At 38.8% G+C, this 17,936-nt stretch overlaps 1 protein-coding gene across 1 annotated transcript; it reads left to right on the top strand.

Moving 5' to 3' along the window:
* The first annotated feature begins 293 nt into the window (after nt 1-293).
* LOC136268587 (disheveled-associated activator of morphogenesis 2-like) lies at nt 294-17,367 on the top strand. The gene is made up of 27 exons (XM_066063965.1): nt 294-565; nt 715-795; nt 902-973; nt 1,189-1,277; nt 1,330-1,407; nt 1,477-1,534; nt 1,582-1,779; nt 1,914-2,024; nt 2,080-2,183; nt 2,549-2,615; nt 2,662-2,779; nt 3,331-3,463; nt 12,267-12,325; nt 12,376-12,566; nt 12,620-12,788; nt 12,837-12,946; nt 13,846-13,890; nt 14,138-14,194; nt 14,243-14,323; nt 15,369-15,476; nt 15,532-15,841; nt 16,054-16,154; nt 16,208-16,269; nt 16,320-16,515; nt 16,572-16,667; nt 16,879-16,953; nt 16,998-17,367. Exons 1-27 carry the CDS (start codon nt 353-355, stop codon nt 17,253-17,255), a joined length of 3,240 nt encoding a protein of 1,079 aa, XP_065920037.1. The 5' UTR covers nt 294-352; the 3' UTR covers nt 17,256-17,367.
* The last annotated feature ends 569 nt before the right edge of the window (nt 17,368-17,936 follow it).

Raw genomic sequence — 17,936 nt, forward strand, 5'->3', positions numbered from 1 at the left:
AACTTTGCTATAAAGTCAGTCATCATATGGCTTGCACACTGGTGAAACAAGGAGCCAAACTTGAATGGTTCAATGTCTTTGTATAAAGCAGAGTAGTTATTTGTGTAAACAGGAGTTAATTGACTCTTGATGTATAAACTATACACAGTTGTGGTGATAAAACTCCTACACAGTAGCTTCCTGTATTTACTACTCAGACAACTGAAATATTTGTGGCATGCGCTAAGGCACGCAAAGCATTCAGTACATCACTACTCCGTATTCTATAATTAACACAGTCTTGTAAGATATACTATAAAGTACGGAAGCACTGCTAGAAACAAACTGCTAGTGGTTTTATGTTAGGAGCTATATGTCGTGGAATTGTTTCTCTAGTGGCTCCAGCAGTCCGAGACCGTCTAGGAGATTACGTAGACGCAGAGACGAAGATGGTACAGGCCGTAGAGAGGCAGCAAACTCGACCAGTAACCACGGGACTGGCAATTTCGCTGAAATAAGCGACGCCACAGCACTGTTACCAATGCCCAGTGAAGATGTAGTGAATGAGAAGTTCACAAAGATGGTGGTAGGTTGTAACCGTACAAGTTAATTGCAGATTAAAGTGTGTACGAAACTAAACTAGTTAGTGTCTTGAGTGGTGGACAAGGTGTATCTAATAAGTGTAATCATTTTGCTACATGGACAAGTTTGTATGGGCTCCTTTTTGTGATGTAGGACGAGCTAGGACTCAACAAACACCTAATGCTTCAACTAGCCCCAGAGAAGAGATGGCAAATTATATGCTCCAGAGCAGGGGTAAGCTATAGCTAGCTAGTAGCTATTTAATCTACCTGTAACCTTTAGCATATGAATACAGTGGTTTGATATGTTGACATTCCATATATACATTCTTCTGTTACAGGGAGAGACTGGCAGTCCTAGTGCTCCTGGTGGTGTGGACTATTATATCAATACAATTAGGGACATGAAGATAGTAAGTTGGTTGCAGCGGACACCTCTCTATAACGTGGAACCAAGAATTTTGGCTTATTTTTGCTACAATATATAGTTTGTCTTTTGAGCTAGACCATTTGCGGCCCAAAATCTTTTTCTGTTATGCCCTTGTCCTTACTACAGAAAGTTTGTTAGGAGAGGTTTCACTCTACTTAGTTTGGTATCATGCAGTGCTAGATCATGTGATCCTTTCAGCGGCTAGCATCAGACGAGGAGGCAGATAGTGTTGATAATTTGAAGGATGCTAATGATCTGAAGACAGCGCTGAGAACGCAACCAATTGGGTGAGCATGTTTATATTTCTGGGTTGAGATTATGGTGTGTGTTGTTTATTAGTTTTGTGCTTGAGTTTATCTCAAGAGATGGACTTGATGGCTTGTTAGATGTGATGAATGGAATGAGCTCTGAAGACAGGTGATTTGTTATGATATGGTGTAGCATTAAATATAAACAACTTGTGACGTTACAACAATCTCTTATCAGGTCAAGTCAACTACACTATTGTTTGGTCGGTGCTATCAAAGCCTTGATGAACACTCAGGTGATCTGTTACATCACAATGACAATATCATTACTATAATGTAATAGGATGGTCGTGCTCATGTGCTTGCACATCCCAAGGGTATTTGTGTTATAGCACAGAGCCTGAAAACACACAATGTTAAGACTAAAGTGTTAGTGTTAGAGATATTGGGTGCTGTCTGTTTGGTGCCGGGAGGTCATCAGAAGGTTCTATCAGCTATTGATGAATTCACTGTGTTTGCTTATGAAAGGACAAGATTTCAGGTATAGTGTGTGTAAGAGCGCAGTGACAAAGTGTACATAGTGTGGATGTGTAATGTAGTATGTGTGGTGTGTGTATATTAATGTTTTTGCACATATAAAATGTTATGATTACACTGGCTATTGTTGATCCACAGACAATCGTGTCAGATCTCAGTTTCAGTTTGGACACAAACCAAGACTCCGCTCACCTGCAGATTGCAGTCATGTCTTTCATCAATGCTATAGTCAACTACAAAGCTGGAGAGGTATACACTTTACCTTCATACCAATGGTACCAATGTCTATCTACTCCTCTTTTAGGAGAGCCTCGAGTTCAGAATGCACATAAGATACGAATTCTTAATGCTGGGACTACAACCTATTATTGATAAGCTACGAGCACTAAACAACCTGCAGTTGAACAAGTGAGCCCATTGTGTAGCTTACTAGTGGACACAGCTGTCACTGTATTCATATTATCATTTACACTGTTTATGTGAAAACAATTTCTATTGTGTCCTTCATATAAATTTTTTCCATGAGAAATGACACACCTTATATGATGGTGTACAATGGAGCCTGCATGTTATGGGTGGGCACTTTAGCACCAACCAGTAGTGTCAGTATGCTAAGGGGTATATACTTTTGGGACCTTTACTGAGTGTCTGGATTATGTAGGTGTCCTCAAGTGTGTTCCAGTATATAGCAATTTTTAACTATCGTGCTTGCTTGTTTACACATGCTATTGGATATTTAACTGAACTGCTTTCCATTCTTTGGTTACCTACAGGCACTTAGGAATATTCGATCTTATCAGAAGCGAAGATGAGAAGGAATTAGCATCACGTTATGACACAGTAAGTACCAACATTACTATCCAGTGGGTGTTAATGTCACAATTAGGTGGAGGTGGATAGAAATAATCCTAACAGGATGTTGGAGGTGTTGCTACGCAATACTTGTCACAATACTGCCTACTCGAATCTGCTGTCAATACTTCAGCACTGCCTGCTGTTACCTGGTAACTAATAGAAGTACTATGTTGTAGTGAGTAATTTAAGATGTCAGTTTTCTATACCTGTTGCTTGAATACTCCCTTGTATGGGATCTTTTTTACTTGGTTGAATTCATCTCACTTAATTATTGTGTTTTTTGTAGTAGTTCTCTATGGGTGGCTACTTTTTTCTGTTTTCTACTGTAGTATATTAGTACAGGGACCTGTAGTCCAACATCTTGAGACCTATAATTTTTTGTCGTCTTATTTTCATAAGTTTGAGATTGATCATGCCTCATAACCGTTTGACTATCCTACCAAATATAGTACCTAGTGTTAATACTGTATCGGAAACTTTTTTTTGTCACGTTCACAAAATTTAATGCAGCACTTGTTCCTAGCTAGGTAATGTATCGTATTGGAATGGCCAGCAGATTGCTTTTGAGGGTTCTGGGACACATATAACATGGATAGTGGGGTTGAACTTTTCTTTTGAGATCATAAAATAGACTAACTTACTCTGATTTTGTCCTAAGTTTTTCGTGTGATTTCCAGTGGTTGGTATTGTTGTCTTGTAGTTGATGATCGGTACTACTCAAAATATTGGCATCTCATCGATCGGCTAGTCCAGCAGGTGGTGCTGCAACAGAGTGATGGTACTGACCCCGATGTGGCACCTACTAAGTTGGATGTTGACAGCTTAGTACAACAGTGAGTGTGTCTGTCTCTGTGTAAAAAATAATCCAGGGTGTGCATGCATGCATGTGTGCACACGTGTGTGTAGAGTGTTGGGTTTCAACATTTCTTGCATTTTCATACCAAATGCAGGTTGTACATGTTTGCTACATTTGGCTATTCGATAACCAATGCTACCATTGCTGTTACAGAAATTTATTGCTGTCTGAGGCATGATATGGGTATCCACCACTATTGTGCTACCAGATACATTGCATATAAAATATATGCATTCACACTACGCTTTCATACAAAATTACGAGTGCTGAAACCCCTGTACAACGCTATAGAGGTAATTGATGAGCTATCAAGGGCTTGAAATTCCTTGACTTATATCATCTTGGTATGGATGAGACACAAGTATTGTGTGGTATATAATTTGTCTTCCCTCCCTAAATAATTGTAACACATATCACACATTATCGTGTTATTGGTTGGAGGCGGCTTTGAATAAGCCACCCTGTCAATTTATAACAAACATTGTATCATGATGTATTTAAACCATACCTTAGTGTATCCAGGGGTGTGTAATACTTTACATTTTGATGAGGATGTGAGTAATTTGGTTGTCAGGAACTAGCAAAAATACAAACTAAGTTGTCATGTATAGCAATGTATTCTTGGAGGTATACTAACATTGTAAGGAACCAAGGTGAATAGGTTGAATAGCAATTGCCAGACTGTGTGGCTCCCTTGTGCACTTGCTAAGATCACAAATTGTTTGGGGATCTAGTCACTACCTGGTCTGGAATTTTAAAAGTGTTGTGATGTCAAAGATTCTTCCCTGCTGTACATACTTTTAACAGGTTCCCTAATGGTATGTGCAAGCTGAGCTGAACAGCTAAAACAGGTGGATTTTTTTCTAAGAGAATAACATTTCAGCCAACCAGATGAGTAATGCTGACAGTAAAGGTTTTGTTTGTTTGCCTTTTATCACCAGACTTAACCACAAAAAAGTGTTTTAGAAATTGACACCATTCACCAACATGAAACATGTACTAAAACTTGTACTTTGATCATAAAAATTGTACTAAAACCTTTGTTATCGAAAATAATTTGCCTACTGCTAGCAATGTTTCAAGGACTGTGCACTGTTAACACTACTAATGTATCTGTCTGTCTTCTCTATAGCCTTCTTGTAAAATAGCACACAATAATTTTACACCATGTAATTATGTTATGTAACATAGAAATCGCCTGTAGCCTTGCAGCAGTCTCTAGCTTTGCTGGTTCTTTGGTTTGTAGTGTTTGTAAATAGCAACGAGTAGGCAGTGTTACATTTAAAAAAGAATTGCTTCTCATTGTGTACACTTTCAAACAGGAAGGAAAATACATATTTGCAAAAAATACAGTAACCGTAACAAGAGTTCAAACCAAAGTTATACCACTAAATAAACCGCCAAAACTAGCACCACATCTTTTATACAGGCTGTAGGACCAGGTATGCTACAGACCTTCAGCACTTGTGCTTAATAAATTTTAAAATAAGTTAGCTGTACATATGTGTGTCTAATATTGCCCTCTCCGTGTGTGGCATACATATATTACTCTATGAAATCACTTTTAGTGGTTGAAAAAGGTGTCTGGTAGAAAAAAGTGTTTGAGCAAATTTTATGTGAGTCCAGTAGTCCCCAGTCCATTGAATGGAAACACCTGTGTCAAGAGCAGACATGTGTGGTTTGGCTCCATTACAAGTTCAGAAAAAGGCCACAACAGACTGTGTATTTTATGGCTTCCACACAGTTCGGTCATAAACATTGTATGAGAAATTTGAATGGAAAGATTTTCAAATATTTTTAGCGGATCAAGCAGTACTACAAATGAGCCGAATTTCAAAAGCTAGCGTAATTCCATCCACAAGTTATCAAATGTTTTTGAGGACTCAGTTCAACATGTACATACCAATATAGTGGGGTAGAAATAATTGCTCACATGGAAAAACCACAAGGCACACACATGCTACACACATGCATGCTATTGCTTGTCTGGTATATGAAAATGGACTATGCATCATGTCTGGTTGGTCACTAATAAAGGATAACTTGGTTAGATAATTCAATTGAATGAAGCTGTGTGCATTTTATGGCTTGCGTTATGCATAAACTATTGTTTAGACTATGTAGTTTGGAAGCTTGTAGTTATCAAAACATTTGTGGTGTCATCATTGTTAATGAGTTATTACACAGCTCTAGAAACTTTGTAGTATTGCTGTTGTTATTTGATGTTTCTCCATTGTACTGTCACAAAGGTATATTTCACAATGATGTGTCAGGACATTGACTTGTGTTAGCAAAGATCTAGAAAATAAACATGATTATCGCTTGTGTATTTTAACCAAAGCCTGAGAGGAGGTTACAGTATAAGCAGAATTTATGGCGAGCAAAATATTTGACGTTTATTTAATAAATTACGTTTAGTGATAGTTTAATGCATATCTAACATAGGCGTGGAGTTTCACGTGGTAGTAAGTTTTGTAGCTAAGTGGCTTTCTTGTGTACGGACACCTACCTTGATGTCTTATACTGCTGGAGAAAATCTTTTGTGCGATCACTTTCATGTGATTGGAGGATAAAGATTTATTCAAGGAGGTCCATAGTGCAGTAGTCATGTGAAGTGATTATGAGTGATAATATTGATTTGGCTATGAAATGAGTGGGACTATAGAAGCTTATATTTCAGTAACACATAATAAATTGCTATATTTGGTGAGATTTTATTTTGACAAGTTTTTGTAACAAGTTGCTTAATTCGGGTAAAGATACATTATACTAATTAGATTTGCACTCCTCTACTATATAGGAGACATTTTGTGTAGGGACCTATATACAAGAAATTTTGTGTATCCCTATGCAGAATGTCTCCTATATAATAGAGGAATGCCTGTGCTAAAATAGTGTATCCCTGTGCTAAGCTGCACTCCTAGGAAAAATTGCATACCCTATGCAAAATGTCTCCCATATTGTATAGGAGAAATTTATATGTAAGAGAATAACTCTCCTATCATACACTACGATAGTAGTGTATAGTAGGGACCACAAAGGAGTAGGCGTGGCCCACAAAATAATATCACCCAAAAAAAAAAAACCTCAATTTCCCCTAACAACGATCAGGCAAGTGAAACTAAGCCTAAACAAGCTTTTAGATTGACCCGAAACGCTTTCAGCAAGTTGCTACGGAATTTTAAAAATAATTTATTTAACGGAATTTTCTACTGACTGAGTAAGTAAGTAACTGACTGACTGACCGACCGACTGACTGACTGATGCCTTCAGACAAGCGTAACTCGATAACGGCTAAGGCTACGGGCTTGATTTTTTCACTATTTGACGTCGCTTTGGCCCGACAGGTGCCTTTTGGCATACCGCAGTACGTACAATGCATTCTTCATGGACATACCAGTGTCCTCCTTTGTGTCCTATTCATCTTTGCTGACAGCGAAAAGTGTTGATTTGGCGATAGCATGTGATGGCTTCCTTTTGTAACGGAAATCGTCCGTATTTGTCATAGTGGCTATTTTGATATCAGGGGTGCTTTTCAAACAGTTCTTAATTCATACTGCTGTGTAACGGGTTGAACATAGCCGACGATGAAGTGTAATGGACATGATATTAATTCACAGTAAAACAATAAGAAGTGTTATATCCCTACTGTGTTCAAGATACCATAATGGAAATGCACAGTAGGGATATAACACTTCTTATTGTTTTACTGTGAATTAATATCGTGCACTACTCCAGCTTGTTTCAGTACTTTTTATCGATGTGTTATGGTCCCTACTCTAGTTGAAAATTCCAAATTTTTCTGTGTACTTTATATAGGGGAATATACATCTATAGTATGTACAAGTTGAACTGGATCCTGAAAAACAGCTAAAAATTAAAAATGGATTTTTTCTCAAAAGTTAACATTTTAGCCAACCAGATGATTAGTGGTGACAGCAAAGGTGTCAACAACAGATACATATGCTTTGGCTCCATTACAAGTATGGGAAAGGGCTGTAATGGGCATTGCACTTTTATGACTTCCCCATAGGAAATGTATGGTAAGAATTTTGATTGGCCATAAACATTATGTCAGACATTTGAACAAAGAGATTTTGAAATATTTTTAGTAGGTCAAGCAGTACTACAAATGAGCCAAATTTCAAGATCATGTGTAATAAAGGATATGCGCACTATATTATTCGAAAGAGAAATGATCAATTACAGTAGCGTGGCGGCGCTTTCCAAAAAAAGTTGACAGTGAACAACTATTGAAATTGTGTGAAAATCCCATACAAAAGTATGGGTAGCTAATGTGGCTCAGTCTATAACTCACTACTAATGCTACGGGCAGGCTTTCTCTCTCCAGGTATACTACCTCCTAGATAGAAGAAATCACCTCTCTGTAAGAAACACTGATAACTTTGCTAGGACTATAACTCACCACTGACGCTATGGGCAGCCTTTCGCTCGCCAATTATACTATCTCATGGGTAGAAGAAATCATCGCTCTGCAAGAATCGCTGATACTGCCACGCTATGAATCAATTCACACTTCATTCACCGTCAAAAGATCACGTGCTTATTAGAATGTTTTCGGTATGCATATCCTCTATTGCATCCATGAGTTATTAAATGTTTTTTGAGGATCCAGCCCAACGCATACATAGTGTAAACTTGTACGTTACCCTTTAATTCCATGCAAAATTTCTGCTTATACAGTACTGACAGAGTTGGGGATAACACATTACTGAAGTAACGCGTAATGTAATAATTATTACATTTTTGGTGCTAAGTAATATAATGTGTTACTTTCTAATACACAGTAATAAAACTTAAGTTACTTTCTCTAATTTCTAACTCGCTACTGTAATGAAGAAAAGTAATATTATTACGTCAGTACCGATGCCGAGTTAGCCATGTAACATTATTACGTAATGAGACCGCGAGATGGTATAGCACAGTACATTATATCAATTACCATCCAATGGTAATTACCCGAACCAGTATACAAATGGGACGAACTGTATTCCAGATTTTCTAGCACTCTCGTGATTTAGCATACAACCATGTGTGCGGGTAGTGAAATTTACCCTGGAACTCACCAAAGCTTATGTGAACTGTAGCAGTATACATCACTAATCTGCCCTGCCAAGGAAACAGGTAACAGCACTTAGATATACTGTGCTACAACTGTCTATCAAACACAGACTATTCTGGAAAGTCTGGGCTGGAGCATGCATTAAAACATATTTGTGGGTGCCTTGTTGTCTGTGTGGTGCAATTGAGGCCACACCACCAGAGGTACTGACTCCAGTGACAGTACTGTGATCTAACAACTGATCAATAAGCTTAGTTTGCATATATCAAGGAATAGCTATGTAATATAAAGGTAAGTAACTAGTAATACATTCCGCTTTTCAAAAAGTAATGAGTGATATAACTTAATAAAATTATGTAATATTATTATATTACCTTACATTTTGAGTAATAAGTAACTGCAAGAGTATATAATAGAAACCAGGAGTATCAAACGGGTGTATTACCTCGTGATTAATCATTGCGTATTTAAAGTAACACTGATATTTCAGTAATCGTTCATTTTCATTGCCATTAAGGGTTGCTGTATTTAGACCAATTCGGCCACTAAACCAAGCGAAAACATGATAGCGTTAAAGGGAATTAGCTAATGTTAAAGTTCTGGCACTGCCAAGTGGATCCCTGAAGGCGTGGCAACACGCTCGTTTGTGCAACCGTTGTTTTAGCGAGCTGGAGTTATCTTGGGTCCTTACTACACTTTCTTTGTACAATAACTGTTGAATACTTGGCTGAATAACACGGAAAACTGGCAAACAAAGACCCGTTGCCACGTACGCATTTCAAATTACCATTTCACGTAAACAAACAATTACTGAAATATTCATGTTACTTTATGCAACAATTAATCACAGGCTAATACACCGTTCGACATTCTTGGATTCTATTATATTACTCTTGGTAACTGTAAGTCTATTTAAAAGTAACGAGTAATATGTAATATATTACTTTTCAGAAGTAATATCCCCAACTCTGAGTACTGACGCATTAAATTGATTGAGAATGGTACACCTATACATACAGCTATACAGGAGTGACACTTCTAATATTTGAAATAGAATTAGTCCCTAGGATGATGGCTTACTGCAGCTGATTGTAGAGATGTTCAGAATAGAACAGCAGCTTCTTCGGATGTGTTGGTTGATGGCAAAGAGTGGCCAAACACAACAGTGATAATATCCACAGGTTGATGGTAGGCCATAGACACTTTCCTAACCAGAACCTGAGACACTTTCTCATCCTCTTTATACCAGTATGTTTACATCAGCAGAGCAAGAATTCTCAAGGAATACAATCTTGTAGTCCTTCTTCAAAAACAACCTAGTGAGCCAGTAAACATCGTAAAGTCTCACAGCAGTTTGACCTCGTCATTCTCTGCAACTGACAGGGGTTGATGATCATGCCGATATTACAGAGGTGCCAATGCACTACTCTGGCAACTATATTGTGCTGATAAAGATATTTGGTGAAAGAATGCTTCACAGCCAGCCAGAAGGTGCTGAATGGACTTTTGTCTGGTACGGCAAAATTAACATATTTAATACAGATGGGACAGGGCATCTCATTATCTTAGCCTGGTGTACACCTGTACAGCCTTAATAGTGCTTTTGAATTTACTGTGGAGAGAACCCTCCAGCCTTCGAAAGCTTTTTGCAGTGTTACCACTCTCTGAATGAGCCCAGTTGGCACACAGGCGTTTCAAGAGCTGCTGACACTGAGCAGCACAGAGTGTGGCTTCCTGAGCTGTCCAGGTGTATACTCCAATAGGTTAACCACTGTGAGGTTGACAATGATCCCATCTGCTCTGCCAGCAGACCAGAAACTTGTGAGGTGGAAAGTGCTGGTAGCAAACCTTCACCAGTGGGTCCTGAGAAGTCTATAGGTGGTCACAACAAGGCATTGGTAGAGATTTTCAATATATTGACAATGACCACACGGTGTGGTAGTTATAGCCAATCAATGTAGCACATGGATGGTGACTACAGCTTTGGTGACCTTATGAATAGCATCTATCTCATTCTACAAACCCATACAATACCAAGGGAATACATTGGTCATGATTTTGTTTAGAGTGCCCACGAATGACATTCTAGAAAATTCCTATACTGTGACCACCACAGGATTCATTTTATGCAATGTTGTCCCTGTAGGCCTTAATACAGTTTTTGCTCCAAATTTCATACCAGCCAAATTTGCTTGCAATTTCTATGTCTTGAAACAAACTCGGCTGCATCATGCCATGTATATCAACTATTATCCATGCTTTACTTATGAAGTCTGTCAGTACTGCAGAAGCTTTTCACTTCTTCATTCTCTAGTTCTTCTCAATTTGTACATACTGTCATGTACTTCATGCATTCAGCTAGCTTGTTAAATTCCTAGTAGAAGTATATTGTATTTCAGGCGATTTTAGCAAATATACTTGTGTTATTGAATGTATGCTCACTCAGTAACTTCTACAGTGTGTATTGGTTCACTCCTCAAATTCAGCACTTCCTTTCATGTGTCTCCCAGTGTGTTAAACCTCTACCAAGGATCGTACATTTCAGTACACAAGTTATTGTTGTGTGGTCATGTGTCTTAGGTTCCAATGCAACCCTTCATTCTGTATTGTCAGTCATCAGGATTTTGTGATAACCTGCACCTTGAAAGTCTGAACAATATAGTGTTGCCACTGTGTTTTGGCTGTCTGTAATTGAATTACAAATTAGTGTCACCAAAGTATGCTGTTACCATATCCCTCGACTATTCCTGGAATTCTGCTAACTAGTTTATGATAATTTGGCTCATTAGCTATGTCTACTATGTTTAGGGTATTCATGAAGTAATTATGAATACACAGGTCATTATTACATCATATCTATCAACACTGTTTACTCAGGGGTCTGACATCCTGAAACACTGAATTGTTTCCATTTATATTTAAGTACAGGGCAGAAACTAAATTGTTTGAGTGTTTTAGGTATTTTGTTTTGCTGGTGTCTGAATACATATCATACAGTACAGTAGTGCTTTTGGGCTTTCTCGTCCTCCAAAAAATAACCTTCAAACTGCTTGGCAGTATTGAAATGGTGTGTGAGATTATAGTGTGATACTGGCTGTGCTACCACCAAGAGTTCATAATATTTGAAAGGGGAACACCTCTCCCACTTTTCTATCTTAAAAATGTGATTCTGTATACCTACTGCCGGGTGAAGAAGAAACCAAAGCTGAACCTGACCCTAACACCAACCTTAAGTTTGCCCATTAAGCACAATGACTCCAACCCAGCCTCACCAAAAACTTACCTTAGTGTACTTGATACTGCAGTTATGATGGATAACTGCTGGACGAATAGCCTGATTAAGTTGGTGTGAAAAGATGCTGATTAGCCAAGGCGCTATGAGAGGAGAGCTGTGTTGCTGAGTTTGAATTGTGGAGCAAATCACTCAAGAGAATTACAAATGATAACACCCTTGTTTGTCTTTTCTGCCCAATGTAGTGTTAAGCCTATTGGAATGATTGTTATATTTTACTTACAATTATCTGTATCACTAATACAATTTTAAGACCAATTATATTAATGCATCAGCCAAACTTGTTTGGGACTGAAATCTAAAAGTTTATTCTACTGAATCATTAATTCAGAGAATTGTTAAAGAGGTTTTAATACACGATGGAACTCACTTGTCTGCTTATATTGCATCCTTCTCTCTCTGCAGGCTACTTAAAGAAGATGAAGCGAGAGCATTAATTACTGAACTGGAGGAATCTAAAAGAGGTAGGGGAAAAGCATTGTTTATATATTTAGTAACGGATCACATGATGCAGATGGGGAGGAGCTGAGGACAAAGTTAGGCAGGAAGGAGAGAGAGTGTGAGGTACGACAGATGGAAGTGGCTGAAGTGAAGGCAGAATTAGACCAACTTCTCACTAAACTAGAGGAGGCTGGTAGGCAGTTACACAGTATTAGAACGAGAGAGACAGAATTGACTAATCAAGTGCAAGATCTTATGCAGAAGGTGTGTCTACAATTTAGGTGTCATTTTGTCCTAGTCCTTAGCCACACCCACAGAATGAGGTGCTGCAGAAGAAGTGTGAAGTAATGGAGGCTGCACTGAAAGATGGAGGAGGGGCTACTGGAATTTCACTGGAGGAAATCACAGCTACAATAGCTGCTCCACCCCCAGCAGCCCCTCCCCCTCCAATGGCTCCACCCCCTCCCATGGCTCCACCTCCACCAGGTAGCTATTCAAATTAGCCAATAATATTGCAACATCGCTTGTCCACAGGAGGTCCGCCACCTCCCCCTGGCCTAGCAGCCGGTCCTGGACTCAGTAAGAAAGTGATCCCTAAACCATCAAATGCTCTCAAATCATTCAATTGGTCTAAACTACCTGAGGTATGTAAATATATACATGCACATGAGTGGAACCGGAACACCTTGGGACCAACCAACAGTGTCTTGGACCTGATTATCAAGGTGTACTGACTTTTTCTTCATATTGGACAATTGAACCTAAGGCCTAATTTGTTTGCATTAAAAGCCTTTGTGCAATTTATTTAATTACGGTGTATTTTTTTGATCCCTAATGTTTTGAAGAGAGGTTCCAGGGGCTTTAAAAAGGGGCTAGTTGTGGCAAAAAAAAGCTAGTTGTAAATAGTGATTTGGCTAGTTGTAAAAGTCAGACTAAATAGCAAGCTGCACCACAGAAAAGAATGAAGTCAAAAATTACATACATGTGCTGTGCCTGTTTACAGGGATTTGACTAAAAGTACCTCAAGATCCAGTCTTGAGATTGCCATTTTCAAAAAATTTCCACTTGTCCACTAAAATTGCAACTTATAGTTATGGTCATTTTCACAGTCCACTATTGATATAAAATAATTGTCTTAAAATCTTATAAAACAATAGTTTGATCTAAAGAATTGGCTTGTACGTCACTGCAAGTTTGTGTGCTATTTCCTAATTCCAGGTCTCAGTCACTTATCTCAAAACTTCCAGATTCAATCTTGCCACAATTATGTTTCAGTTAGGTAAATATGCTCCCATGCTTCCCTGAAATCCCTTCAATCATTCCCTCACTGACATTTTGCTACACAACAATCGTGACAATATAGAACACAAAATATGTTATTCAAACACAACAGTCTCAGGTTTGGCCATGGGCTAGTTGTAAAAAATAGTTTTTTTAGCCACTGATTGAGGTTCCATTCATTCAGCATATCTCAAGTCAAAATGTGTGTATGATTCTAAAATGTTTAGGAGCTGTGTTTGAGGTTTTTTTGTTTTTTTTGTAGGTTAAAGTTGGTAATACTATCTGGAAGGATATTGATGATGTAAAGGTGAGTGGAAGGAAAGTCCATTTTTGCATTTTGCATAGATGAACAATACACACATGCGCGTACGCGTGCACACATTTGGACCAAGATAATAAAAAAATTATTGATACTGAAAGTGAATTGTATATCAACAAATCAAAAGAAATAATATCACATTCATAAATGCTATACAATCCAGGTCCAGTTTCATGTAATAATTGATTATGTCACATGCTAGATACAATTTTATTACACACAATTCACCCCACAGGTTTATGACAGTCTTGACTTGCTTGACTTTGATCGAACATTCTCAGCCTACCAGAAGGTCAGTAATCAAATTCAAATCACATGCACATTACATGTCCAATAATAGCATGAGGAGGAGGACCCTGCCAAGGTGAAGGCTGCCAAGGAGGTCAAGGAGTTGACTGTCATTGATGGAAAGAGATCTCGAGTAAGTTGTCCGCTAGCTAGCTAAATATTCAATACATTATTATAGGCTGTTGGTATCATTGAAGGACATTGCATTATATTGTATAGCGGGTAATTTTCAAGGGGCAATTTTAGAGGTAGATAGAAATATCTGATGTCATGTAAGTGATTAATATTTTTGGTGAAAATCAGTCTGGCACAACCATCCACATTGTTGAGAATGTTTAAGAGTCCTTATTCGTAGCAGGGTATCTTGACTATACGTGTTATTTAAACCATCGTAGCACGGCAAAGGGATGTTACAGTTGGTGAAACTTGTTCACCATTTTGTTCTTTATAATACCGGCATTGCAAAAATCTAATTTGCAAGTCCGTATGTCACTTCCGCATACAATTTATCGATTGATGAATATTAATAGCCACTACAGTGGCTTATGCAGATGTGATGCATACATGTACGTTTTATGAAGTTTTATGTAAATGTTTTGGTCCTAAACTAGCAGGTGGCTGCATTAGGTTGGCCCAGATGGTTTAAAGATTAAGAAGAAGTCTTCATATACAAGTGGCTGGTTCTGTGAAATATTCTTAGGGCATAATAGTATTACTGTATGATACATGTAATTCAATGTAATTCAATCTCCTGATGTGCGTGCGTGCTGTTTCCATGTCATGACATAGACTATTTCATGTTACACTATATTACATCATGGAGTTATTTTGTAAGTTTAAATACATGTCATGTAATATCACAACTAGTGGAAGTGTATATAGTGTGACAGATTTACCTGTTGAGTTGAGTAGACTGTCTGTCTGTCTGTCTGTCTGTCTGTCTATCTCTTGTCAAATTTTTGTATGCAAGAAATATGTCCAGACTCACTCAAAGAGTGGGCGAGAGACTAATATAGCATGATGCAAAGCCTTTGTGTCAAGACCACTCTTTAAGTAGAAACTCAAACCACATGGCTAATTACAGTTTCCTAGCCAATTGACTAAAAGTTTTCAGCATAGTTGATACTATTTAACACTTGTATAATGGCATTTAGTAACAATTGCTATGTTCACTTTAGAATTGTTCCATATTGCTGAGCAAGTTACGTATGAGGAATAGTGAGCTACGATCAGCCATTTTGAGTGTTGACCAGCGAGACCAACTCAGCAAGGACATGATAGAACAGGTATGACTGGTATATTATGCAATGCAATTTGGTCACCATAGTAACTCATATATAGTTGCTCAAATATGTCCCAACCAAAGAAGAGATTGAACTACTTAATGGCCACAGTGAAGAGTACGCAAAATTTGCAAGAGCTGATCGATTCTTATATGAAATGAGTAAAATTCCACGATATGAGCAGCGCATCACTTGCCTCTTTTACAAGAAGAAATTTCATGAGAGAATGGGTGAAGCATTGCCTACCATAGAAGCTGTTTTAATGGCCAGCAAGGAGGTCAGTCGGAGCCGTCGACTACGCAAAGTGCTGGAGATTGTGTTGGCATTTGGAAACTACATGAATAAGGGATCAAGAGGGAATGCCTATGGTGAGTGTAGTTGGGCACCAGTATAGTTTGGCAGCCCAAGCATTTAAACTGTATTCAATTATTTCTATACATTGGGATGAAGTAACTGTATAGGCCCATGTATTTATTTGAGTTGATTTACTGTACTGTAATTGTGCACAAATAACACTCGGGATTTTGAAGTTGATATTTGTAACCTTATTAGAACTACGTTGTATTGTGATATCATGTAGGGTTCCGATTGTCCAGTTTAAACAATATTGCTGACACCAAGGCTAGCTCAGATCGCAAACTAAACCTGCTACACTATTTGGTGATCACTGTTAAGAGTAAGGTGTGTGATGTCCCACCTCCTGGGGGTGTTATTTTATTTGAATATCTTGGTAGTTTCCAGACCTGCTAAGAGTGAACCAAGATTTAGAGCATGTTGGAAAGGCTGCTAAAGTCGAGTAAGTAATGTGGTTACTGCTGGCATGGATCACATGTGTCCTGTCTGTAGCCTCAAAGAACTTGAAAAAGAAATACAAACATTAGAAAATGGTCTCCAAGGGTTACAAGACGAAGTGACATATCACCATGATAACCCATCATACGAACCTGATGACAGATTCATGGTTGTTATGGAACCATTTTTAGAAGAGGCAACAACATCTTTAGATAAGATGAATGCAATGAAAGGAGAAATGAAAGAGAAGGTACGCAAGACCAATATCATACCCGTATCGCTCATAATTGACTGTACCACTTGTAGTTTCAAGAGGCAGTGTCATTGTTTGGTGAGGACCCTGACACTACCACCATACTGGACTTCTTCACAGTATTCAGTACCTTCCTCACAACATTTAGTGTAAGTTGTGTTCAGGTTCAAGTTGTAGCACTAAATGTAGGTCTTGGTGGCACTCAATTACTCGAGCAGTATTTTTTTTTTAATTGACATGTACAGAGATTCCAAACCGCACAGTTAATCCTCATAATTATATGACTTAGTTGAAGCATGTTATTATCAAAGTCACATTTCAAAGGTACCCGCATAATACACCAACCTTTGTGCTATGTAGGAGGCAAATATTGAGCTGGAGAAAATGGAACAAGAAAAAGAAGAGGAGAGAAAGAGAATAGAATATGCCGAGCAGGTGTGTGGTGATTTTATGAGTAAAGTTTAATTAGTTTGGTTTAGATGGAGAAGGAAAGAGCTGAGAAACGCAAGAGCCGTACTCGCAGTTTCTTTGGTCTGGGAGGTGGTAACAAATCTTCAGTTACAGCAACAGCAGCGGCTAACACTAACGTACAACCAACTGATGACGGTCAAGAATTAGATGATTTGATATCTGCCCTACGATCGGGTGACATCTTTGATGATGTAAAGCGAAGAAAAAATAGAAAGGGAAAGTCTACAAAGACTTCTGGTGACTCATCTAAACACAGGCTTATATGATCATTCCTTCTATTTATTTAATTCATGATTCATTTTTTAAAATAGAATTTTTATATTATTACATATGTTTTTCAATGAAAACAAATACTGTGCATGACTCTCTAAACTACAAGTTGTGGTGGTCATGAGGTACATAGTGATTTCCACATGAAAGTATGTAAACCATTTAGTTTAAAATAAAAGATGACGATTTAGTGATTTCCAGTACAGTTGACTTGCATTTTTTATGCAGACATGTATTTCATTACATTGTTCTTGCCTTTTCTCTGCTGCTGCTGCTGCTGCTGCTGCTGCTGCTGCTGCTGCTGCTGCTGCTGCTGCTGCTGCTGCTGCTGCTGCTGCTGCTGCTGCTGCTGCTGCTGCTGCTGCTGCTGCTGCTGCTGCTGCTGCTGCTGCTGCTGCTGCTGCTGCTGCTGCTGCTGCTGCTGCTGCTGCTGCTGCTGCTGCTGCTGCTGCTGCTGCTGCTGCTGCTGCTGCTGCTGCTGCTGCTGCTGCTGCTGCTGCTGCTGCTGCTGCTGCTGCTGCTGCTGCTGCTGCTGCTGCTGCTGCTGCTGCTGCTGCTGCTGCTGCTGCTGCTGCTGCTGCTGCTGCTGCTGCTGCTGCTGCTGCTGCTGCTGCTGCTGCTGCTGCTGCTGCTGCTGCTGCTGCTGCTGCTGCTGCTGCTGCTGCTGCTGCTGCTGC

This window comes from Dysidea avara, chromosome 10 (assembly GCF_963678975.1).
Source record: "Dysidea avara chromosome 10, odDysAvar1.4, whole genome shotgun sequence".
NCBI classification, from domain to species: domain Eukaryota; kingdom Metazoa; phylum Porifera; class Demospongiae; order Dictyoceratida; family Dysideidae; genus Dysidea; species Dysidea avara.

What these genes read in the sequence shown, in the direction of transcription:
- LOC136268587 (XM_066063965.1), top strand. Translation starts at nt 353, where the DNA reads ATGTCGTGGAATTGTTTCTCTAGTGGCTCCAGCAGTCCGAGACCGTCT. An exon ending in AAGCCTTGATGAACACTCAG is followed by an intron (nt 1,535 to 1,581) that starts GTGATCTGTTAC and finishes ATAATGTAATAG; the next exon opens with GATGGTCGTGCTCATGTGCT. An exon ending in ATTGGTCTAAACTACCTGAG is followed by an intron (nt 12,947 to 13,845) that starts GTATGTAAATAT and finishes TTTTTTTTGTAG; the next exon opens with GTTAAAGTTGGTAATACTAT.